Source organism: Dermacentor variabilis, chromosome 7 (genome assembly GCF_050947875.1).
Source record: "Dermacentor variabilis isolate Ectoservices chromosome 7, ASM5094787v1, whole genome shotgun sequence".
NCBI lineage: Eukaryota > Metazoa > Arthropoda > Arachnida > Ixodida > Ixodidae > Dermacentor > Dermacentor variabilis.
The window spans coordinates 176,727,018-176,752,866 of NC_134574.1; the positions used below are offsets into that span (position 1 = coordinate 176,727,018).

General features: G+C 47.6%; 1 protein-coding gene across 2 annotated transcripts in view; it reads left to right on the top strand.

The window, feature by feature from the left end:
- LOC142588534 (uncharacterized) overlaps positions 1-25,849 on the top strand; it is a 121,169-nt gene that overhangs the window by 88,949 nt on the left and 6,371 nt on the right. For both annotated transcript variants that reach the window (XM_075700373.1, XM_075700372.1), the window contains exon 8: positions 16,648-16,754. In XM_075700373.1, the coding sequence (XP_075556488.1) occupies positions 16,648-16,754 (107 nt within the window). The remainder of the gene's footprint in view (positions 1-16,647; positions 16,755-25,849) is intronic.

Consider the following 25,849-nt stretch of genomic DNA (forward strand, 5'->3'; position numbering starts at 1 on the left):
CACTGGAACAAGATCAGTCCAGCCTCAACTTCCATTTAGGCAAATTTGCAATTAGCGTTCTTTTGGCACTGATGGGATTTCCTCCACCCAGCATACTCATCAGAGTCAGGTGTAGGTCCAACTTTACAGCCCAAAGAAAAGTTGGAAAGCACGATGTAGCCCAGGATGTAGCCGGTAAACAGCTCCACCACTGCACCTACTCCTATATGCAAAGAATAGCCCCGCGTCATCCAGGTGCCATCAAAGCACACAGCAATGTTACCTTTGTGCCCAAAACACAAGTTGGCATAGTTCTGACTGGTGTGGTAGAAGTCTGTTGCCACCTTTGCGGGTCAATGTTGCCAGACTGCCTGCCAAATTTGACAGGGGAAAACACCATCAAATATAGCGAATGCAACAAGGCCATTTCAGAAGCGCACAGAGTTACCAGATGAGGAGTATAACACGTGTGCACGCTCCCAGCTCCTGATAGTACCGTAATGTTCCTGCATAACCCACGCGCTTTTGAGTCGCTTGCTGTGGGCCCTGTTCGACGGCACTAAGCACTTTCTTTCTCTGCGTACGCGGTGGCTGGTCCGCGCGAGATGACGCTTTCGCTGGATCTGAAACTGAGACGCGTTGCATAACACTCAGGCCGCTTTCTATCGCTGCAACAGTAGAAAACGGTTACATAGCCTTGCTTTGCATAGGCAGTCTCCTGGGCCTTACACTGCTCGCAATAAAGACTTTGGAAACTGAGACGCATTGCATAACACTCGGGGCGCTTTCTATCGCTGCGCGCGATCGCTGCAACGGCAGAAAACTTTTGCATAGCCTTGCTTTGCATAGGCAGCCTCCTGGGGCTTACGCTGCTCATAATAAAAACTTTTCTGAAACTGAGACACGTTGCATAACACTCGGGGCACTTTCTATCGCTGCACGCAATTGCTGCAACAGTAGAAAATGGATGCATCGCCTTGCTTTGCATAGGCAGTCTTCTGGGGCTTACGCTGCTCACATAAAGACTTTTTAAAGAATAAAGACTAAAGTTTCAGAAAAGTCTTTATTAGTTGCATCTGATCCTCACTGCATCAGAGCTCAGACGCAACTGCCGCCCAGTATGTTGCTTAGCTCAGACCTCTCCTCCTGGGAGCATGCTACTAGCGACTGCAGCGCTGCACAGCAGGCTGTCTCATTACTTTACGGACAGACCTCTGTGTCAGTGACAAACACTTCACAGTGGTGCGCCATCCAATGACGCTTGTACTGACAGCCGCCAATCGAGCTGGTAGGCCTAGCTCACTGACTGCCGCAGTCATGACAAACAATGCTTACAATCTGACTACAGCTCATCATAGCGTGCTTATTTGTGCCAACCTAAATAACAGTCGTGCAATTCTTTTTGTGACCGTAGATGGCGCTGTATCTGCAGAGCCATCAAGAGGCATTGGCTTGGCCAGGCTAGGAAGCAGGCCGCTTTCTAATAAATATCTCACCTCCTGCTTAGGCAGAGTGTTAGAGCATGTAATTCTAAGCAGGCTGCAGAGCCACATGGATGACAGGTATGACTTCCCGCACACTATGATACGCTTTAGAGCAAATCTATCAACGCAAGACATCACACTAAGACTCTCAAAAGAGGCTTTACACCCTATTCACAGGAAAAGAACTAGAGCTGTGCTAGCACTAGATCTAACAAAAGCCTTTAACAACAGTAAGCACGAAGCAATCATGCTTTCATTGGAGGAACTCAATGTCGGGCACAAAACTTGCTACTACAGTCGACTCCCGATAATTCGAAGCCGCTTAATTGGAATTTTCGGTTAATTAGAAGTGAAGTGCTGGTCCCGTCAGTTTTGCATGTAATCCTATAGAAGAAATAGCTCAATAATTCGAAGTCCTCATCCAGTAATATTGTTTAATTGTAAGTTAATTTTCAGCCGGGATCCTCGAGGTGACCGTCATTCTTTAGTAGAATGTGCAATTTTTCAAGTGTTGCAACAGTTCCGTGCTCCGCGTTGGTGTCATCGCCACCGCAGCCGCCCGCGACGCCATCCTTCTTGGAGCGGCGCGATTATTCATTGCTACGGCTGCCGTGGCCTCCGCGATCAACTCCAGCGGGAGGCAAAGCGGCTCCCGCCGGAGGCCACGCGCGGCTGCCGCGCGTGGCCGGAGCTGATCGCGGAGGCCATGCGGGTGCCATAGGTGCACGCAGCGCTGCATACTGGCAGTGGCGAGATTGTGCGAGATTAGTCTTGCAGCGTGCGCAGCGTATGTCGAGGCGTGTGTTGGCATGGTGTTGGTCGAGCGCCTGTGTGTGGGAAGCTCGTAGGCTAGGTTGTTCCACGAGTGATTCGGAATTGACTGTACCTAGTCGCGCAGTTTATAGCCATGGCAAACCGTGGCTCTTATCGCACGCTCGACCTGGCAACGAAAGTCGAGGTTTTGAAGGAAGTTGAGAAGGGAGGTGCCGCCAAACAAGACATAGCGCGGAAGTACGGGATCAAGCCGAACACGCTCTCTAACTACATCAAGAACAAGCGCACAATAATGGATGCATTTGAGAACGACAAGTTCAAGACTTCTCGGAAGCGAATGCGCACCGGCGCTTACCCAGAGTTGGAGAAGGCTCTGCTGGTTTGGATTAGGGAGGCCAGGAGCAACAAACTTCCTCTCAGCGGAGACATCGTTGCGATGAAAGCCCGAACGCTTGCAGCAATGTTGGGGATCGAGGACTTCGTTTCGTCAGATGGATGGCTGACGCGCTTTAAAGATAGCCATGACCTGGTTTTCAAGAGCGTGTGTGGTGAAAAGGCGTCCGTTAACCAGGAAACATGCGCCACATGGAAGGACGGAAAGCTGCTTGAATATCTCGCCGAATACAGACCGGAAGACATCTTCAATGCTGATGAGACTGCACTCTTCTATCGGCTTCTACCAGAGAAGACCCTGACATTCAAGGACGACGACTGTGCTGGGGGCAAACGCAGCAAGGAGAGAGTGTCGGTGCTGATCGCGGCAAACATGACTGGCACGGAACGATGTCGGTTACTTGTGATCGGGAAAGCCGCGAAGCTGAGATGTTTTAAAGGCGTGAAGACGCTGCCTGTGGACTATGAGGCGAACAAAAAAGCGTGGATGACGACCGAAATCTTCAAGAGCTGGATAAGCAAATTGGACCGCAAGTTTGCTGCTTCGAACCGCAAGGTGTTGTTCCTTGTCGATCACTGCAGTGCTCACGTGAATGTGCCAGCCTTGAGTGCAATACGCCTCGCATTTTTGCCTGCAAACACAACGGCTGTTTTGCAGCCAATGGACCAAGGCATCATCAAGAATGTTAAAGTTCTGTACAGGCGGCACCTCCTCGAGCGCATGATTTTGTGTATGGATAGCTCCACAAAGTACGAGGTGAGCCTGCTTAGTGCCATCAACATGTCGGCGCGAGCATGGGATCGTGTGAAGCAAGAAACAATCGCAAACTGCTTCAGGGCTTGCGGTTTTGTGGCAGCTTCTTCGGAGGATGCCTCTGAAATTTCAGCAGAGGAAGTGTCAACAAGCGAGCTTGACGGCATTGATTTTGGTGATGCTCTCGGGGACGTCAATTTTGAAGATTACGTCACCGTAGACAAGGCGGTCGAAACGTGCGGTGCGCTGACGGATAGCGAAATTGTAGAGATTATTCGGCCCCAGGAAGCGACCCAGGAAAGCGACGATGACGTTGAAGGCGAGCCGCAACCTAAGGCTGCCGATGTAGCTGCGGGCCTTGCTCTTGCGGAGCGCTTCTTTGCCGCTGAAGGTAACGCGGAAGAAGCGTTCCGCCACATCTACAGCCTGCAGAACTTGCTTTCAGCAGCGCGATTTGGCAAGAAGAAGCAAAGCAAGATGACCGACTATTTTTCTTAGAGAAAATACTCGATTTCGCCACAAATAAAGTGCTGTTTTTTTGTGTTTTATGCTTAATTGGAAGTTCGTTTAATTTGAAGTTTTTTGCGGTCCCCGTGAACTTAGTATTAACGGGAGTCGACTGTATATCAAAGCCTTCTGCTCCGGCAGCACTGCCAAACTCCAGTTAGGTTCCTATCACATCTGCTTCATTGCAACTTGGCAGCAAAGGAACCCCACAGAGATCAGTACTATCCCCTTTCCTGTTTGACATCTGTCTTATACCACTAGCTGCCGCACTTAGCACAATCCCTGGTTTAAGACACTCACTATACGCTGACAATATCATGCTCTGGGCTAATACCGGAAGCGATAGTGAGATAGAGGAAACGCTACAAGCAGGAGCAGACAGAGTGTCATATCATGCGAATCAAATAGGTCTCTCATGCTCCCCCGAAAAGTCAGAACTTTTATTATAAGGGCTCAACCACAAGCAAAAACGCCTCACCTGGACATCAAGGTGATGGTAGATGGCACATACGTACAAGAATTGCAGACCCTTAGAATCCTGTGGATGCATGTACAAAACACGGAAAAAATGCCGTCACCCTAAACAAAATCACAGGATGTGTTAGCCAAACAAACAGGCTAATTAAGCGAGTAGCAAACAAGCATAAAGGCATGAAGGAAGTGGATCTCGGGCAACTTGTTCAAGCCTTCGTCCTGAGTTGGATAGTATATTCCCTTCCTTACCTGCACCCCTACCCGGCTGAAAAAAAGAAAATCAACTGCCTAATTAGACAATGATGTAGATCAGCCCTTCACCTCCACCCGCCGTGGTTGCTCAGTGGCTGTGGTATTAGGCTGCTGAGCACAAGGTCGCAGGATCGAATCCCAGCTACACCGGCCACATTTCGATGGGGGCGAAATGCGAAAACACTCGTGTAATTAGATTTAAGTGCACGTTAAGGAACCCCAGGTGGTCTAAACTTCCGTAGTCGTCCACTGCGGCGTGCCTCATAATCAGAAGGTGGTTTTGGCACGTAAAACCCCATAATTTAATTTTTTTCTTTTTGCCCTTCACCTCCCTAGATACACGGCTGATGAGAAGCTCCTAGAATTGGGAATCCACAATACTCCGGAGGAGCTGGCTAGGCACACAAACTAGCCCAGCTGGAGAGGCTATCCAAAAATAAAGTAGAAAGACACATAGTGGAGGATCTGAGGATCCACTATGGATCCACATGCACCTCCATTTGTAAACTTCCACTAAAATATACCGTAGAAATTTAAGGATAGACCCAATACCAAAAAACATGCATCCTGAACATCATAGGGACAGAAGGAGAGCAAGAGCTAAAGCTCTACATAAACACTACTCAGGCCTGCAGGATACAGTCCACGTCGATGTTGCAGAATACCCAAGTCGAGATGCCTTCTCCATAGGCCTAGTCAACAATCAAGGACAGGCCCACTCTGCAGCAACAGTTGCGTGCATGCAGAGGAAGCAGAAGAGGCAGCTATAGCTCTGGCTATCAATGGCACCAACGCGAAAATCATGTTTAGCGATTCTAAAACTGCAGTTAGAAATTTTGCCAGTACCCCGCAGGGGCGTCTGCATCAGCAGGTGTTTGGTGTGTTGCGACACCACGTACCCGAGCACACGAGGGTTGGACCTTCCCGTGTGTAGCCATGCATGGCTTAGCCGTGTCTGGGGAAAGGGTGATCCTGGGGGTTGAGCCGATGCTGGGTGTTAGGACCTTTAAGGCCCCCCGGCGGAGGCAACACACCCCTTTGGCCTCTGCTTCATGTAGACGGCACCTCCAGACTGACCCACCTGGAGGAAACCGGCAGTCGCCTTTTCCTGTCTCTCTCTACCCTCATCTTCGTCTTTCTCTTCCCCTTTTGATCTTTCCTATCTTCTCATCTTTTCCATTCACTTCGACTTTTCCTGGCGGCAGGGGTTAACCTGGCGTGGCTGTCCTACCTTGGGTATACTATATCGGGTTATAGTAACGGCATACTGCTGGTGCTGTGCAGACTTGTTTACATGTTCTGCCACGTCCCCTTGTTGGGCTCCGTGGTGGGTGGCAGACGCCGTTGCCGAACAACTTACTTTTTTTCATGGGATCCTCGAACCCGTTTTCGCCCGATCGTGCCTCGAAAAGGGTACGCACCGTCGCAACCTCGCTATTCATTCCCAAAAACAAGGAAACTTTCCCTAAATTCCACATACTTAACTGTGAACAGTTATCTACTAAAGCTAGAGTAATCTCACCATTTCTTGTCGCCAAGTGCCTAAAAGAGACCATTGGAGCTGGTTACAAAGTAACAAAGATGGCAAGTGGGGATTTGCTCCTCAAACTAAAGGACAAGGAACAATACAACAGACTTGCACACCTTGTAGCCTTTGGTAACATTCCTGTTTCTGTCAGCGCACATCGAACTATGAACACAGTCAAAGGCGTAGTATCGGATGAAGACCTAATGACACTGAATGAAAAAGAACTCCTGGATGGATGGAAGGACCAAGGCGTAATCCATGTGCAGCGCATCAAAATCAGACGGAATGACAATGAAATCCCAACAAAGCATTTAATACTCACTTTCAGCTCAACTACGTTACCCGAGACTCTTGAAACCGGCTATGTAAAACTACATATTCGACCCTACATTCCTAACCCGCGACGTTGCTTCAAATATCAGAGATTTGGTCACGCATCCCAGAGCTGCCGAGGACAGCTTATGTGCGCAAAGTGCGGCGCAACCGGTCACTCTGCTGACAACTGCAATAATGAGATACATTGTGCAAACTGCGACGGCAGTCACCCTGCGTACTCCAGAGCTTGTCCAGCCTGGAAGAGAAAAAAAGAAATAATTACAGTAAAATTTAAGGAGAACATAACATTCCGTGAAGCACGACAAAGGGTCTCTTTGTTATTTTCACTGAGAACATCTTTTGCTGAAAAGTGGTGCAGCGGGGGGCGGCAGCACAACGGCCTCTGGCGGCAGCCCGGACCACGCCTAGCGTGCCGAGGCTAACGCCACCCGCCCCTACAGTGGGAGCAGCCATCGCTGCCCTGCCATCTCTCAAAGTGTCCACACCAGTGGCCTCTTCAAGCTCCGGCAGCAGCCAGGGCACTGCAGAGGCCACAGGGGTCCTGTCGACCTCCGGCCCCGTGGGGACGAAGACTCCGTCGCTTGAGACGAAGTCTACGCGACGCACACATCGCTCTCTGGAGCGGGTGTCCCGTGCCTCGCAAGAGGCTATGGACACCAGTCCAAGCCAAATGGTGCAAGTAGCGCCGAAGGAGCGGCGAGGTTCTCTTGACCACTCCAAAAAGGACAAAACACCAATTACAGGGCCTAACAAAGGCCCTGTAAAGTAATGTCATTCTCCTCTCTCTTGAGACACACAGCACAACTTTTTTTTTCAACATGGATGACATCATACAGTGGAATATCAGAGGATTATTAAGAAACCTACAAGACATCCAAGAAATTCTCTGTAAGTTTAAACCTAAAGTGCTGTGTGTGCAAGAAACCCACCTAACTTCCGAGCACACTAACTTCCTCCGACAATACATGACTTTCCGGAAAGACCGCGAGGATGCTGTCGCATCATCTGGCGGTGTAGCTATCATTGCTGATAGAAGTGTAGTGTGTCAGCATTTGAGGCTCCAAACGGCCCTTGAGGCCGTGGCCGTTCGAGCCATACTTTTAAATACACTCATTGCCATCTGCTCTTTGTAGATACCACCACATTATCAGCTTCACAGACGCGACTTAGAATCATTAATAGATGATCTCCCGGAGCCCTATATGATTCTCGGTGATTTTAATGCACACAGTAGTTTCTGGGGCGATTCACGCTGTGATGTGTGATGTCGCGTCATTGAACAGGTGCTTTTTTCCTCCGGAACATGTCTCTTGAACACGAAGGAGCCCACATATTTTAACCTAGCCAACAAGTCATACCCTGCCATAGATCTTAGCATTTTATCGCCGACGCTTTCATCATATTTTAGATGGAATGTGCTTAACAACCCATATGGGAGTGACCACTTCCCAATAATCCTAACTACGCCGAAACAAGATCAACTTCCGCCGCAGGTACCTCGGTGAAAGATTGATTCAGCCGATTGGGAACGGTACCAAACTCCTTACACACATGACTTGGACTGAGATGTCTGGTATAACCATAGATGATGCTGTTGCATATTTTACAGCTTTTATACTGGATGCCGCCTGTAAATGTATTACTCAAGCGAGCGGCATGGGTTCCAAGCGGTGTGTTCCCTGGTGGAACGATGCATGTTGGCAAGCACGGAGGAACCAGAACAAAGCGTGGGCGCTGCTTCGCGATTCGCCAAAGCAGAAAACTTGGAAAACTTTAAGCATGTCAAATCCCAGGCAAGGAGAACGCGCTGACAAGCAAGACGAGAGAGTTGGGCAAAGTTTATATCAAGCATCAACTCGTATACAGATGAGAGAAAAGTCTGGAATAGAGTGAAGAAAGTTAATGGGCAACAAACGTATTCCTTACCTCTAGTAAAAAGCTACGGAGAAAGCCTTGAAGAGCAAGCCAACTTTCTCAGTGCACATTTTGAATACATATCGAGCTCTTCACACTACTCCGAAACCTTCCTAAAGTACAAAACGCAAATAGAACAGCAAAAGTTAGAAAGAAAATCTGCTAAAAGTGCGGCGTACAATGAGCCATTCTGCATAGCAGAACTGCAGGCAGCACTGAACTGTTGTAATTCATCCGCCCCAGGTTCAGACCGCGTAATATATGAGATGTTCGAACAACTACCATCCGAAACACAGAAAACCCTCCTTTACCTATACAACGTTATATGGTTTTCCGGCGAGACCCCCTCTGTTTGGAAAGAGGCTATTGTAATTCCAATTCTGAAGCACGGGATGGATCCTTCCTCTGTATCAAGTTACCGATCTATAGCGCTAACAAGTTGCCTCTGCAAAGTATTCGAAAAAATTATTAACTGTCGCCTACTACATATCCTCGAATCAAATAAATTCCTCGACCCATACCAGTGCGGGTTTCGCGAGGGTCGATCCACCAGTGACCATCTCATACGTATCGAGGCACGTATCCGTGAAGCTTTTGTTCATAAGCAGTTTTTTTTATCAGTATTCTTAGATATGGAGAAAGCTTATGATACTACGTGGTGGTTTGGGATATTGAGAGACCTCTCACAGTTAGGTATACACGGCAATATGTTTAGTGTTATTGAAAGTTATTTTTCTAATCGCACATTCCGTGTTCGAGTGGGCAATGTTCTGTCACGGAAATTTGTACAGGAAACAGGAGTGCCGCAGGGCGGTGTGCTCAGCTGCACGCTCTTTATAGCAAAAATGAATTCTCGTCGTCTACAGATACCACGTAACATCTTCCATTCAACATATGTTGACGATGTGCAGATATGATTTCAATCAAGTTCTCTTGCAATCTGTGAACGACAGGTCCAACTTGGCCTTAACAAAGTCTCCAAATGGGCTGATGAGAACGGTTTCAGACTGAACCCACAAAAAAGCACATGTGTCATTTTCTCTAGAAAAAGAGGCCTGCACCCTGATCCTGAAATTGTCTTGCATGGGGAACATGTGCCTGTAAATAGGGAACAGAAATTTTTAAGCATAATCTTAGATGCGAAATTAGCCTTTATACAGCACATAAAGTATCTTAAAAACAAATGTATGAAATCAATGAATATCTTAAAGGTGCTGTCACGCACAACATGGGGCAGTGATAGAAAATATCTCATGAACTTGTATAAAAGCCTCATACGCACACGACTAGACTATGGAGCCATAGTTTACCAGTCGGCTACTCCAACTGCTCTGAAGATGCTAGACCCTGTCCACCACTTAGGAATTCGCCTTTTAGAACAAGCCCAGTAGAAAGCCTTTACATTGAATCGGATGAGTGGTCACTTCATCTGCAGAGAACATATTCGTCTTTCATGTATTTTCTGAGAGTGAACACAAACAGTGAGCACCCCGCGTATTCCATATAAATGATTTGTTCAGTTCTCAACTTTTTCGTAACCGGCCCACAGTGGCAAACCCTTTCTCACTGCGTGTTAGAGACATAGCTGAAGAAGCAAGGGTTCCACTGCTTGAATACCACCTTATGCCCCCTGTTATATGGCCCCCGCCCTGGCAGTGGCAACCTATACATTGTGATACATCTTTCGTAGCTGTTACAAAGCGCGCGCCTGTCGCGCATATCCGAATGCACTTCCTCGAATTACAGCACAAATACTCCTCTCCTGAATTTTTCACAGACGCATCGAAGTGTTATTCGTGCGTGTCTTACGCGGCGGTCGGTCCATCCTTTTCGGATTCCGGTGTTATGCACACTAGCACAAGTATTTTCACGGCAGAGGCCTATGCGATATTGGCCGCCGTTAAACACATTAAAGAATTTAATATCCAAAAGGCAGTTATATACACAGATTCCTTGAGCGTCATCAACACTTTGAAAACCTGGTTAGCTCAGATGGTAGAGCGGCTGCCTCGGAAAGGCGGTGGTCCCGGGTTCGAGTCCCGGACCAGGACGAATTTTTCTTCAACTCTGAGGCTTTTCTTTCGAGGAACCCATATAGGTTTCCTTTGTAGTAATTGCTACGATCGGGTGGATGTCCGATTTTCCCTTTATTCATTACTTCTCTCCACCTTGTGGGTTTCCGCAGAACTACTACGTCAAACACTTGCCTTTGCTTCATGTTGTCGACAAATTCGCCTTCGCCCTGCCATCTGCTAGCCGCCTGGTTAGCTCAGATGGTAGAGCGGCTGCCTCGGAAAGGCCGTGGTCCCGGGTTCGAGTCCCGGACCAGGACGAATTTTTCTTCAGCTCTGAGGCTTCTCTTTCGAGGAACCCGTATGGGTTTCCTATATAGCAATTGTTACGATCGGGTGGATGTCCGGTTTTCCCTTTATTCATTACTTCTCTCCACCTTGCGGGTTTCCGCAGAACTATTACGTCAAACACTTGCCTTTGCTTCGTGTTGTCGACAAATTCCCCTTCACCCTGCCATCTGCTAGCCGCCTGGTTAGCTCAGATGGTAGAGTGGCTGCCTCGGAAAGGCTGTGGTCCCGGGTGCGAGTCCTGGACCAGGACGAATTTTTCTTCAATTCTGAGGTTTTTCTTTCGAGGAAACCGTATGGGTTTCCTTTGTAACAATTGCTACGATCGGGTGGATGTCCGATTTACCCTTTATTCATTACTTCTCTCCACCTTGCGGGCTTCCGCAGAACTATTGCGTCAAACACTTGCCTTTGCTTCGTGTTGTCGACAAATTCGCCTTCACCCTGCCATCTGCTAGCCGCCTGGTTAGCTCAGATGGTAGAGCGGCTGCCTCGGAAAGGCGGTGGTCCCGGGTTCGAGTCTCGGACCAGGACGAATTTTTCTTCAACTCTGAGGCTTTCCTTTAGAGGAACCCGTATGGGTTTCCTTTGTAGCAATTGCTACAATCGGGTGGATGTCCAATTTTCCCTTTATTCACTGTCAAAAAATATCAAAACCCTATCATTTTATCTCTTTACTCAGCATTACTAACCACCTATGCGTCCAAGAAGCATATCGTGATATGCTGGGTGCCGGGGCACGGAGAGATAGATGGAAACGTGTTGGCTGGACCAGCTAGCCACATCCGTCCACACAAACGCTTCCAACACTTCCATGGCTGTCCCTGTAATGGCCCTCAATAAGTAAATGACAGCGCTTGTGGAACAGAGAAACGGAAAATAAACTAGATGTTATCAAGCCGTACCTTGGCAACTGGCCGCCGGTATCAAAGAACCGCCATACAGAAGTAACACTTTGCAGACTCAGGATAGGACACACATACAGCACACATGCATACCTCTTGTCCGGTGATGATCCACCCATGTGTGATAAATGTGGTGAGCCACTTATCGTGCTTCACATCCTGATGCAATGCAGGGAATTAGACGTAAATAGGAAAAAGAATTTTCAATTACCACACCGGCAGCGAATTCCACTCCATCCTCAAATGTTCATAGGCATAGAACCTCTCTTTAAAGACCAATCCCTGCTTCAATTTTTAAAAGATATACATAGTTTTCGTGTTATAGCCCCAGGAAATCCGTAGCACAGCCTCTTAACAGAGGTTTCTGCTGCGGTAACTGCAATAAAAGAAAGCACCTGCCTTCCCAGCCTTTGGGCTCAAAGGCCCCCTGGAAGCATAGGTGCTATTTATATATTCTTGCATTTTAGCTCCATGATCACTTATCACGCGTACTATATCCACAGACCACTACATGTATCACTATCATAATTTTATACTATATATTATTTTACGCTTCCATGACACTGATTGATTTTAGGCCACTTTACAGCCATGTTACATTCCACCATCGCAACTCACAAATCAGCGCTTAACACAAAATTATCAGTCATGGCGCTCTTTGGCCATACCTGGCCCTTGCGCCACTAAACAACACACATCCATCCATCCAAATTTTGCCAGTAGCAAAATCCACAAACCCACCTGGCAAATCCACCACCTGATCGCCAGATTCAAATCATCTAGGTCCCCGCACATTCCTCACACCCACAAAATGAGGCTACCCATAATTATGCCCGAGGTTTCGTCAGCCGGGCGGTGGGAGGTCTCGACCTGGGCTCAACGAGGGATCACAGGGGGACATTTCATGCAGTTACTATGCACCACCGCAAAGGTAGACAAATATACCCCTCTCCAGATAAATCACTGGATAAACTGCAACAGTTTAGCTGGAGACAGTAGCAGACTGGCTCATTTGCCGGCCCTTACAAGTACTCACTGATATATCCGGGCTGCTTCTCACCTAAATGCAAAAACTGCGATGCCCATAAGGCGGACCTGACACATATATTGAGAAGCTGCCTTGGGCTAAAGCCTAGGGCAGAACTCCAACTTCATAACGCTTCGGACTGGGAGGTAGAGGTGTCCAGCTTGGATCCTGCAGTCCAGCTACAGACCGTCAACTAGGCTTTGGAGATCACTGAAAGTCGAGGGCTTACGGCCACACCACGCCACCTGGCAGAAGAAATAACCCAGTAATTCACGTAATTCGAAAATCTGGTGAAAATGAAGTTCTTCCTACTCCTGATAAATTTATTTATTAATTCCTAACAATTGCCAACTAGGGTACCTATAGTAACATATTTTGTTAAGTTATTTTGTTCTCATTTTCCTTTGCCGCCAATACCAATAGCTGTCATGGCGAAGTTGATGGCATTCACTGGTAAAGCCTAAGAGTGGGACAAATTTCTTGAAGTCTTAGGACAGCACTCATCACCAACGGCATTGCCCAAGACCAGAAACAGGCAGTGTTTCCGAGCCCCTGTGGACACCTGACATACTCGTTACCGCTTAGGTTACTGGCACCCAGAACGCCTGGTGACATCACACTTTTGGATAAAAGCCTGCAGCTGCTGATGACATACTACATGTCGAAGACTTCGGTGATTGTTCTGCACCACCAGTTCCCCTGTCAGGTGCAAAGAGAGGGCGAAGTGGCAAAGAACTTTGTTGCTGAACTGCAGAAACTGGCGGGCCCATGTGCATTTGGACATAAACTTGATAATGACCTGAGACCGGGTCACTCATGGTGTTCGAGATAACACAGGCAGAGGATATCCTCTGGAAGAGCAAGACCTCACACTGGAGCAGGCCATGGGAATCGTCACCGGTATGGAGGCTGACCAGCCACGCATCGACTGCGCATATTCACCGATTGTCTTGAAACAGGGATGCCATTGTGATAATATGGTACACGGAAAAGTATAAAAAATAAACATTAAGGCAGTGCGCTGTGCGGTGACGAAGAGGGCACCAACTCTTGGCAAATACCCGTGAGTGAGGACCCTCGTCATCATCATCGACACCAAGTTGTGAGCGTCGACGGTGACGCCTCGAAAAGCATGGCGTGAGAGAGTGTGGCCTGTGGCGTGAGCAGTGCACGAGGTTCGGTGTTCAAGGGCAAAGAGCTTCCTTGTTGTGCGTCCGGCCCATAGGAGCTATCGCCGCCTGCGTCACTATGACACACCCGAATCAACGCTGTCACCCGCTGGGAGGCTACCTCTCCCAGTTCTTCCACTTGGCAACTGGTCCAAAAGTGCTGGCGGTCCTGAACCGGGGTGAACGAGCATTCGGGTGAGTGGCCACAGGGCCACCCCGCCAGCTGTGGACGTGACCCAGTGACTGCTGCTGTGGGCTCCTGAGCGCAAACCCAGCCGGAGGCTCCGGTATATCAATTGTGGCACAGGGCCACCTGAGCCCCGCGAGGCTGTCCGACCCTGCTGTCCGACCCTGCTGTCCGACCCTGCTGTCCGACCCTGCTGTCCGACCCTGCTGTCCGACCCTGCTGTCCGACCCTGCTGTCCGACCCTGCTGTCCGACCCTGCTGTTCGACATCGGTTCCACAACGTCTCCGACATGGCGACATGTGCTTCCGTCTGAACTGTAGGCCGATTACATTTGACCAATACATATATATAGCTACATGTCGTCTTGGAGATATTTTGGGGAACTGTTGCATGTGTGTGCAGTTTTCAATGTGTGAAGTGCATCAATACAAGTCTGATGTGTGTTTGTGCTTCTATGTGCTGCTTCTGCCTCTTTCTGGAGTGATCCTGCACCCAATAACATCACAAAGTGGCGAGCCTGCCAGGATTCACTCGTAAATACAGTGAAAGAGGGCAGTTTCGCTTGAGCGCAGACACACATTAGTAGACTGCACCATGGATTTAAAGAAACTCACGGCTATAGGACTCCAAATAGGATTGTCAGGCGCAGAACTTTTCAGATGGATTGAGGCTGAACAGGCAAAACAAAGGGACGAGAGAGCTGCGGAGCGAGAGGCAATCAAGGAAGCTGCTCAATTAGCGCGCTTAGCCGACGAGAGTCAGCGTGAGATCCTCCAGCTAAAGCTGCAGCTTCAGAAAGGAGCTCAGAATGTGCCGGCAGCGGCACCGGCAGATGGCAGGGTGAAGTTGAATTTATCGTACCTTGTGGGTTACCGCAGAACTATTACGTCACTCTTGTCTTTGCTTCGAATTGTCAATAAATTCGACTTCGCCCTGCCGTCTGCTAGCCGCCTGGTTAGCTCAGATGGTAGAGAGGCTGCCTCGGAAAGGCAGTGGTCCTGGGTTTGAGTCCCGGACCAGGACAAATTTTTCTTCAACTGCAAGGCTTTTCTTTCGAGGAACCCGTATGGGCTTCCTTTGTAGCAATTGCTATGCTTGGGTGGATGTCTCATTTTTCTCTTTATTAATTACTTTCCTCCACCTTGCAGGTTTCCGCAGAACTATTACGTCATAATCTTATTCTATTAGGTTTTATTTCATTTCTGAAAAAACTACCGAATTTTTATGCTGCCATGAGCAAGCAATAGAAGCGAATGCCTTGGCTGGAATGATAGAACTGGTGAGGTTCCAACCCGCTGGCAACATTGGCTCTGTGGCATGCAACGATACACGCTATCTGCATTGTTGACTGCGGCCATGCAATTGCTCCATCCTTTGCACCGCAACATCCAGGGAGTTGGTTGGTTGTTCAGCGTCTGATCCCACACTGCATTCTATCAGAACCTGTAGGAAATCGGTTGGGGTCAGTCATTGGGATAAGTTAAATGCCGGATCAGATGCCAGATTGTATTGCATGTGCCCTGCTCCCACGGTGGAAGCATTGTTGGAATTGTGGATGACCAACATGGCACATTCTAGTTCACGTGCAGAGATTCATGAACACATTTCAATGCACTTCCTTGCTGCAATGAATATAGCTGTTACCATGCCGCTTTCTGCTTATGTGAATCTGTGCTTGGCTACCCACACTGCTAATATGATGTGCGTTGACATGCGCTCACCCACTCTGCCTACATTCAAGACTAATCTGTCCTACAATGTGGTGGAAAATTGTAATTGACAAGCTCATTGCTAGCCCATTGCTTGTGGCGGCTTTTGTCAACAGGAAGTCAATGAAATCTTTTGTCTCCTATTTTTGTGGCCTTTGGCACTATGTACCACAATGCATATCGTCAGCACAAATGTGACTCCTTCCTTCTAACACTGCTCATTGTAAAAGCACCTGTGGTAACTGAGGCACTCTGATTGATTTAGCTAGAGCTGGCTAAGTGCCTACTGCAACATAGTAAGCAGCGACAACAGCACCATCACATCTTTGTGACGTCATGGGTTGGAGCAGGTACACAGAGCCTAGAATATATAGCTCAGTGAACTTGGGGAGTAGGCATAAATCTTTTGTAGTGTGACGTGTGGATGGGATTTCGGAAAGGAATTTTAATGCCAATGACAATAGCTTACCACTATTGTAGTTTTTGTTTTGTATTCAAATCTAATGCACACGCAATTTTTTAGTAAACTTTTCCTGAAAACACATGTGCTAAGTGACAACAATGGGTACTATGCGATGACAGGGGACATTAGGTGCGATTAAACTTCCATACCACGAAGGTAAATTCTGGACATTTAATTTTCTTTGTACAATTTTTTACTGATTGTCAAAATTGGAGGTATGCTACAGTTTCCTTGTTATAAAAGCTGGGTATGCATTAAGTTTTCTTGCACGTAATTTCCTTACTTTGAACCCACAAAAACTAGATGTGTGTTATATTTGTACGTGCATTAGTGTTAAGTGGTAGTAAGAGCACCCTATGGGATGATGAGCTTGAACCACTGCGGAGCCTGCTGCTGTTAAACACGATGCTTGTTCACTGTTTCCCCCTCAGGCGGTCAGAATGCAAGGACGGGTGATTCGTTTGACCACCTCCTACCACCCACAGCGGCCTGCAGCAATCTGCCACCCGAACCACCGCCTTACCATCCGGCTGAGGAGGTAAAAGTCTAGCCTGCATGTTGCTTCCTTACCTTGTTTACTCCATAGCACAGAGCCATACCTACATTTACCGTATTTACTCAAATATAGGCAGAAATCTTTGTGAAAAATAATTTATGGACCAAATTCAAGGGTTAGCTTAAATTTGATGTGCAATTTGGCCACAACCGCCTGACATTGCCAATCACCCGCCGTGGTTGCCTAGTGGCTATGGTGTTGGGCTGCTAAGCACGAGGTCACGGGATCGTATCCCGGCCACGGTGACCGCATTTTGATGGGGGTGAAATGTGAAAACGCCTGTGTACTTAGATTTAGGTGAACAATAAAAAATCCCAGGTGGTCCAAATTTTCGTAGTCCCCCCCCCTACGGCGTGCCTCATAATCAGACCGTAGTTTTGGCACATAAAACCCCATAATTTAATTTTTAATTTTTACATTGCCGATCGCAGAAAGGTTGATGCCACAAGGCGGAAAAATATGTCGCTGGTTTAATCAGGACACAAAAAGAAGGGAAATGTCAGTAAGCAGGGAGATCATGCAAGCGAAGGAGGTCGTAAAGGTTTGCGGCATTGCTCGGAACAAATTCAGTTGCCTATTTACTGACATGTCTTTGACATGTCTATTTTACTGGAGTAATGGATTGGGCCATGATGGCACAGACTAAGGTACCGGCCAACTAAATAATGTGAGCATTCCAAAAGTGATACATCTCAAAGAGGTTGCATGACTCTTCACACTGAATGGCTTCTTTTGTTTGGCCTGCTTCCAATGGAAATCTTTCCTTTCATTTTGTGACTTTGCGAATTGTGGGGGTTGGCCTAGAACTGGTGCCAGCCTAGATAAATACAATATTTTGTATAGTATTGGTATAGTGAACTAGAAGGGGGTAGTGGGATCAGGGAGAGCCTGCGGGTGTGGCATCTCACGTCGACGCCGCCAGATGGCGCCACCAGAGCATGGGCTGTACGGAACGCGAAACTGAGCATTTTCAACGTAGAGAAAGCCGTGTGCGCTTGGTGTCGCGCCGAAAAAAGAAAGCGCGCAGCTCCGTAGCATGTTTTCTGAAAACTTCTAAAATAAGACAAGGCGCAGAGAAAGGTGGAAAGACGGACGTTCTTCAAGCTTGCGTGAAAATAAAGCCGACCCAACGAGTGCAGACTAACGGACGCACAACGATGCGACTGATTTCTAAACTAAAAGCTCGCGTACACCGTAGAAGAGGTAAATATGTGAATGGGTAAATTGCTTAATTCATTTGCCATTAACAATTTTTGTGCAGGTCAGAACCCAATTGCATTCACAAGTTCAAGTGAGCCAAACAATTGCGGCGCGTGTACTAACACATTCGGAACAGAGGCCAGATATGATGAGGTTTTATTCCTTTAACTGCGATTTTGTTTACGAAAGCATATATCCACTGAAAGCTAGGTAGTTAATCCTATGGTGATGCCACTATTATGCGGTCGTAGTGGTTACCAGGGATAGCGAAATTTCGTAACACAGCAAAATAAAGAGAACTCGTCATAGCCACAAACAACTCTTTATTGGTACAAAAGATGGGCAGCTACTCCTTTCTCAAAGTGCATGGCTGCTACGAGACAGGCACTATGAGGAACGGCTTATCTTCGCGTGCAATTTCTTTTTACGCCGTTCCTGTCGCGATTGGTTGATCCATTTTACATAGAAGTGCAGCCTGCAGTGGTCAGCACATAGAACTTGGTCAACTCTGTTGTGAGCGCATCTTAGTGCTGGCTGCAGCCTATAAGGCATAGCCAAAGTTCTCCTTCACTAGCAACATTACATCCACTATGCTGTACTGCAGAGTTTCTCTCAGCTGAAGAACACAGTGAAGATGTCCTCCAACTTCTTCACTGCCCTGAAAAGCTCCAGCGAAGGATATAACAACCCTCCCTTGTCGCATGTCACAGTGAACTCAGAGTTTTTGCTTTCCGTATTGGGGGTTTCCATAAGGAAGGCCTAGCAAGACATGCAGTCATAACACTTCAGAAACTTTCGAGCAACATACCCTGCCATGTAATGTATTAGACGGTTGTCGCTCTTCTGCTCCACCAACTCTCTGTGCTCAGCAGGAATACTACGAAGCATGAGCTCGGCTGAAGCTAGGTTTCCTTCCTCAATGAGATGGTCGATTGAAGCAGCCCTGGCTTATTGAGCTGGAGCATCTTGCGCACTCAGGAGAGAACTCATTTTTCCACTAGCTCCATTAAGGTCAACATTGCCTGAGCATACTATTTTCGCAAGGTTACAAAAGGATAGGCAATTAACGACAATTAGAAACTGCGTTGGTGTTGGGTGGACATTAGACCCACATGATTGCCTGACTATACGAAAAAGTTTTCCAGTGAATCCTGGCTTAACCTGGATGTCATAACATACCTAAATCCCTGGCTGACAAGATAATCCAGCAGTGACAATGCGCTAGATATCGTCACCCTTAGGCCATCTGCAGTTGAATCGCTCAAAAATCCACCTACTCTTTTAGCGTGTTTCGCACACAAACCGCGCACGTTTCGTCGAGTTTTTTGTCTTGGCGGTGCAAGTTGCGTTCCCAAATTCGCCGTGTTTATTCATCTTTCGGCGCGGTGAACGACGGCTGCTTTCCTTTTTTGCACTTACATCCTGTTTCACAGCCGGGAGCGAAGCAGTGTCGTTGCCGTTGACGTTTCGACCTTCCTACTCCTCACGTGTTCGGCCGACTGCGCGCGAAACAGACTCGAACGGTAGGTTGAAACACCAAAAAACAATCAACGTCGCGAATCAAGCCCGAATGAACAAGCGCGCGAAGCACTTTATTCTATGGCGAAGCAGCGGAGGGAGCCAGCCCACGTGACTACAGCGCCGCCACCGAAATCCGCGTCCCGTCCACACTTGCCACCTCGCTGCAATGCATAGGGCGCTCCCGCTCCTGAGCCCACTACCCCCTTCTAGAACACCATAGTACTGGTTCCGATTCTTGCTGGGGAAGCCATTACTGTGACAGAGCCACCCACTACAGTGGCTATAGTGTTCTGCTTCTGAGCGCAAGGTTCCAACCCTGGCCATACTCAAACAGGGGCAGAATGCAGAGAAGCTTTTAAACCCATTAAATAATGTCAAGCCACAGGCCTGTGGCAGGGGAGAGGGTTAAGGCGACCTAACACCCCCTAAAATTATCGCTGCGGCAATGTACTGCTCAGCACAGCTTACATAAGTAATTACAGTAGAACCTCATTTATTCGTTTTGAAAAAAAAAAAACATACTAACCAGGAAAATGTACGATCCGAAGTAATTCCACAGACTCAACTGTTGTTGACATCTACGTAATGCGAAGTGTCGTGCGGATCGTTGCGGCACGAGAAGCCAACGCGCGTGGAGCCAGTGGTGCTCCAGCGGCCCAAGATGCGTTTTGTTGTTTTTCTATTGTGTGGTGTTTTAAGAGGGCAGTGGGAAACGGAAACGAAATCAAGCTAGTGGGCAACGCCAGATGCAGCCAAAGCGACACGTGATGTCCACATCCCGTCGCCTGCAGCAGGGAACAGCGGTGTGTTTGTATTATTGCCTGCTAAAAGCATGCAGTACGCTACCACACGCTGTAAAACAGGTAGGTGAAGATGCTTATTGCAATAGGTTTGGCAGCAGTAGCTGTGAATGCGGCATGCGATGACCCGGGCGAAGATTTGCTGGAACCAAAATGAGAAACTGAATGCGCGCTGTTGTTTTCACGCGAGACGGGCGGCTATATACCATCCTCGATCACAAGCGCTTCGCACCTTCTCTTGTTCACATGGGATCTAGTGACAAGATAACATATACGATCGCAATCTGGCAGCGAGGAATGGCAGCGCGTTTCAGTTATCGCCTGGTGAAAGCGTGCGCTACACTTCCTATCGCACTACGTGCTGTAAAACAGATAAATGAAGATGCTCATTGTACTAGGATTGGCGGTGATAGCTGTGAATGCTGCGTGCGACAACCCCTGAGAAGACTTGCTGGAACCGAAATGAGAAACTGAGTGCACGCCGGCGTTTTCACGTGAGACGGGCAGGCGAGTATTGCGGTGAACCTGCTGCGGTAGCCAGCAATATACTGTTCTCGATCGCACGCAACTTGCATATTTTCTCATTTACATGGGGTCTGGCAGCCGGAAAACGTATCATACGATTGCAGTTTGTTGACGTGCAGGACATTGGTGCCAAAAATCGTGTTTTCTAGAAATGTATGAACAGGTGAAAAATGAACGTAACTCTATTAGCAGCGAGAATTTAGAGCGGCGCCCTCTCACGAGTGACGTCACGGCCAGGACGCCTCTCGCTCCTGCTCGCACGGCTGCCGGGTGCGCTCGATCCCTTCGTGCATGCTTGGGGTACGGGTGACTCGAGCCGTACTTATTGAAGGATATGTCGGCTTCTTTCTGCTGCCATGTCTGAACCACAGTTCCTTCTTCAAAAGCGCGTGAGTCGAGAAAATTTGCGGCTTAGATATTGCAAGCTATGTAGCGTTGAAGGGGTCTACTGGTTTTACAATGTATATATGCCCCATGTCTGTCCATAAATTTTGTGTAAGAAGAATGTCTGCAAATTAACACACGAAGTTGGGTATGATGCTCCACTAAACACTTAACATTCCTTTAGTATTTAGCTATGAAAGACATTTTATTTTACATGGAAGTAAAATCTTGCTAATTGGCATCAACATATGTTACCCGTGTTAGAAAAACACTGCCCAGTGAAGCTGTCATCGTGTTTCTTATTACTCTGCTGAGTTGTTCGAGTCAAATATGGCCATTTATTAATGTGTAAAAGAAAGAGTTAGGCGCAGATTTCTTATGAAAATGTTAGCTGCTACTTTCACCCCTCTCTAAAACAGGCCTCCAAAAAAACAAATTGCTCATGGCTGCTAACATCGTAGCACATCATGTAGAGTATTTACATAGTTAATTCACAAAAACCATAGTAGCAATCACCTGAGAGAAACGTTTCGTGGTTAAGATCGAGAGCCAATCAATTGCAAGCTGTGAAATGTTTCATGGTGGCCCTCATTAGCCTTTATCAACAGTATGGCACACCCATCACGCAACGGTAGCAACCGACTGTCGGTATGGCGAGGCACACATTGTTTGCGGAACCCATCAATTCACTACAACTTCAAATTGAAAGCATAAAGCATTTGAGCACCGCCTATTGGAATGCCTAAAGTATTCTCGAGGTACTACAACGCAGCTTAGATTGCCTAGAAAAGGAACATTCAAGCACTTTCTGCCTCACTATGTCTCGATCCAGCGTTGTTTAATTATACAAATAGAGAACTATTTGCTTCGTTGGTACAGTGAAAGCTCGTTAATTCGAACTTCAATAATTCGAATTCATGGATAATTCGGACTGTACGATTTGGTCCAGCCAAGCTCCACAGAAATCTATGTATAAAAAAGCCTGTTAATTCGAACGCGAGAAGGTTCCGCCACGGATAATTCTAACTATGCACCACCGTGCCGGTGACTTGGCGCCTGGCACACGGCCAGAGAAACGTGTCTACTGTCTGCACACAAGGCTGCATCGCCTCCGGAACGGAGAGAAGGCAAAATCAAGAAAAATCTAACCGGCGCGGGGTTGGCCAGAAGGCAGCGGTGGCTGCCTCCTCTCCGTTGTACGTTATCTCCGAGACTTCTTGCCCGTCGCGAATCTTGGAGGCTTTGCAAATCTTGTGTAGCTGCTAATGTTGTGCGGCAGATGGCGTGGCAAGCACCAAAACACAGCAAATCAAGTGCGTCACAGCTGCGCTTGCAATCAAAAACTGACGAATCGGGGCCTTTGCCACCTTCACATGTTCAGTGTCTTTGTCTCAGCAGTCTTCATTGGTTGTGCACGTCTGTTTTCAGCTTAGGAGGTACCGGCCGTCGCGATTCTTTGTGATGGTGTTAAGCCTCGGTAAATTTTTGTTTTGGGGGACATCGGTGGTGTGGCACAGTCGGACCCAGAGCTGCGACTTGAACATGGCGTGTGCTTGTGGCACACGCCATCACTGCGCCAAAACACTGCAAGAGAAGAGTGATATCTTGCGGGAAGTGGATGCTGGACTCTTGTCTAAGCAAGAAATTGCGAAGAAGCATGCAATACCGAAAAGCACGCTATCTACTTACATAAAGAATAAAAGGGCTATTAAAGATACCTTGGTGGCAGAAGTTGCCAACAAAAGGAAGAGTCCCGACAATCCCGACTGCGAGAAAGCGCTACTGCTTTGGATAAAGGACATGCTGCACGCTCAGGATATTCCACTGAGTGGCCCTGTGATACTGGCGAAGGCATTGGACTTTGCCCTGCAGCTGGGTTACAACGACTTTGCTGCTTCAGATGGGTGGCTGCACCGTTTCCGCGAGCGTTACGACCTTGTTTTCCGTGCTGTGTCGGGAGAAGCAAAGGCTGTAAATGTTGAAACATGTGAAGCTTGGCGCTCCGAGGTGTTGCAAGGCCATATGGAGAAGTATTCTCCACAGGACATATTTAATCCACACGAAACTGCTTTATATTTCAAATTGCTGCCTGCCAAAACAATCACATATAAAGGCGACAAAAGCACTGGAGGGAAAAGAAGCAAGGAAAGAATAACTGTATTGGTTGCAGCGAACATGACAGGAACTGAAAAGCTGCCGCTTTTATTGATGGGCAAATCGAAAAGTCCGCGTTGCTTCAAGGACATCCGGTCCCTCCCAGTGGACTATGCGGCCAACAGAAAGGCATGGATGACGGGGGAACTGTTCAGACAGTGGCTAGCGAAGATGGACAAAAAGTTTAGGCGTTGTGGATGGAAAATCCTCCTGCTCATTGACAACTGTTCGGCTTATAAGGTCAACATTGAGACGAAGGCCATTGAGCTAGCCTTCCTTCCACCTAACACTACAGCGGCCCTGCAGCCCCATGGACCAAGGTATCATTGAAAATTTTAAATCATTTTACCGGCGCCATTTGTTGGAGCGAATTATTTTGTGTAATAATTATCAGGTGGCACTCCTAAGTGCGCTACACATGCTTGTGCCTGCTTGGGAGCAAGTAACTGCGGTTACGATAGCAAATCGCTATCGCCGCTGCGGCTGCGGCGCGCAAGCTCTACAAGGACGAAACCAGCCACCTGCGCTCGAAGTTGGCGTCACCGCTCCCATGGTAGACGTTTTGCACGACATCACCTTTGCTGACTATGTCGACGGGGACAAGAGTGCAGTGGTGTGTGGTGCGCTGACAGATGAGGACATAATTTCTCAGGTCAGAAGCGCTGAACCTGTCGCTGCCAGTGGTGAGGAGGAGGAGGAAGATGAAGCGCCACTGCGGCCCTTCGCTGCGGAGGTCATGGCTGGATTGAATGCTGCCCGTCTCTTCTTCAGTTTTGAAGAAAACGAAGAGGAGGCCTTCCGCCACATTCGCTCGTTAGAGCAAAAAGTGCTAGCTGTCGCCTTCAAGGAAAAAAGGCAGACTACGATCACGGACTTTTTCAAGCATTAAATTTCTGACATGCCCTACTGCTTCCAAATCGCAGTGCACTGTTGTTCTCCTTCACTTTCGTTAGTTTGAACTTTCGTTAATTCGAACTGAAGCAGCTCCTCCTTGCAGTTCGAAGTAACGAGCTTTTACTGTATATAAAAGAGAACCTCACAAACTTTCGTAAAGAAAACGCCACAAGCCTTGCATATTTCCCTTGATTTTTGACCGCCCAGCGGGGAATTATGATATCTTCAATATGTCCCATACTACTAATGATTGGCGTTTCGACTTTTTCAGGCTGCAAGCATACAGTCCAAAAGGCATATTTCACTAAAAAATTTGGGCCGAGCAGCCTGTGTCAGTTCGCCAAACAGATTCGTCGTAGAACGACAGAAAGCTGAGCTAGTTGGTAGGGATTCATTATGCAAAAAAGGTGAGGCGTGCAGACAGGACACAAGAGAAGAGAACTGGACAACACGAACGCAGACTATCAACTGAAGGGAGCACTGAGGTGATAAAAGAAAGAAGACGCAAAACTCATCTGCACAAGCTCTAAAATGGTATCATCACGCGTCAGTCGGGTACGTGCGCCGGTCTACGTGAGAGAGAGCTGTTAAGGCACTTAATTTATTCCTTATGTAAAGTAATCGAATGTTGACTCGCGCACGCACTTCCACCATTATAAATATGCCATGCCTCTACCATAAGACACTTATCTTCATTCTTGTGCCTGTACAATATCGCGCATTCATCTAACTCTGGCGTGCAGTTACAATCTTGGCAATGTATGGATAGATTAGAAGGCGATCCACCGGTTAACGACCTTTTATGTTCCATTATCCTCTGATTGATACATCGTCATTGAGATTCGTCATGTTTATTCCTCAAGCAACAAGCACCAGTAGATTCCTCAAGTGAGTTGAACGTGTAGCATGGAAAAGGGAATATATATTGGTAGACTCCTTTTCCTATTCTGCAAATAGCTGTAAGCCTTCGTTAGCTTTACTTCAAATTTCCGCCACCTGAAATAAACATGTGAAGAACTGCCTAATTTTGGGAAGCAGTTAAAGAAGCAAGTGGGGCTTGTAGAATCTAAACTGCAGTGTTAAGTCCTCGTGTTACTGCCGAGCGTTTCTGTGAAGAAATGCAAAAATTCGATGTTACACCATGAACCACTTGTCGTGAGCAAACCTTTTATCGGATTAAAATCAAGGTAACTGTTGTAGAAGTCTTCTATAACCAGCATTTGTGACATACTTGTTGCACTGTGGCAGGTATGATATCATAATTGGATACTTTTATGGTGTCTTTTTTTGGTTGTCAATCTGCTCACGAAAAACCTGCATTGGGCTGGTCTGCAATCCTTCAGCTGGCACAGTACCATTGCCTTTGAGAGCTGCATTGTCGTCTAAGAAATAAGCTCTCTGAATAAATTTGCGTGAATGAAGGCATTGTAAAAATATATTTGAGATGACCGCCATAAGTATACAAGCAGAGACAATGAGGGCAAACAAACGAAAAAAATGCAAAAAGCACCCGGACATCGCCCGAACTGTAGCAGACGACAGGCACGACAGGTCCATGCCCTGACATCACGCCAGCGGCACTCGCAGCGCCCCTGTAGT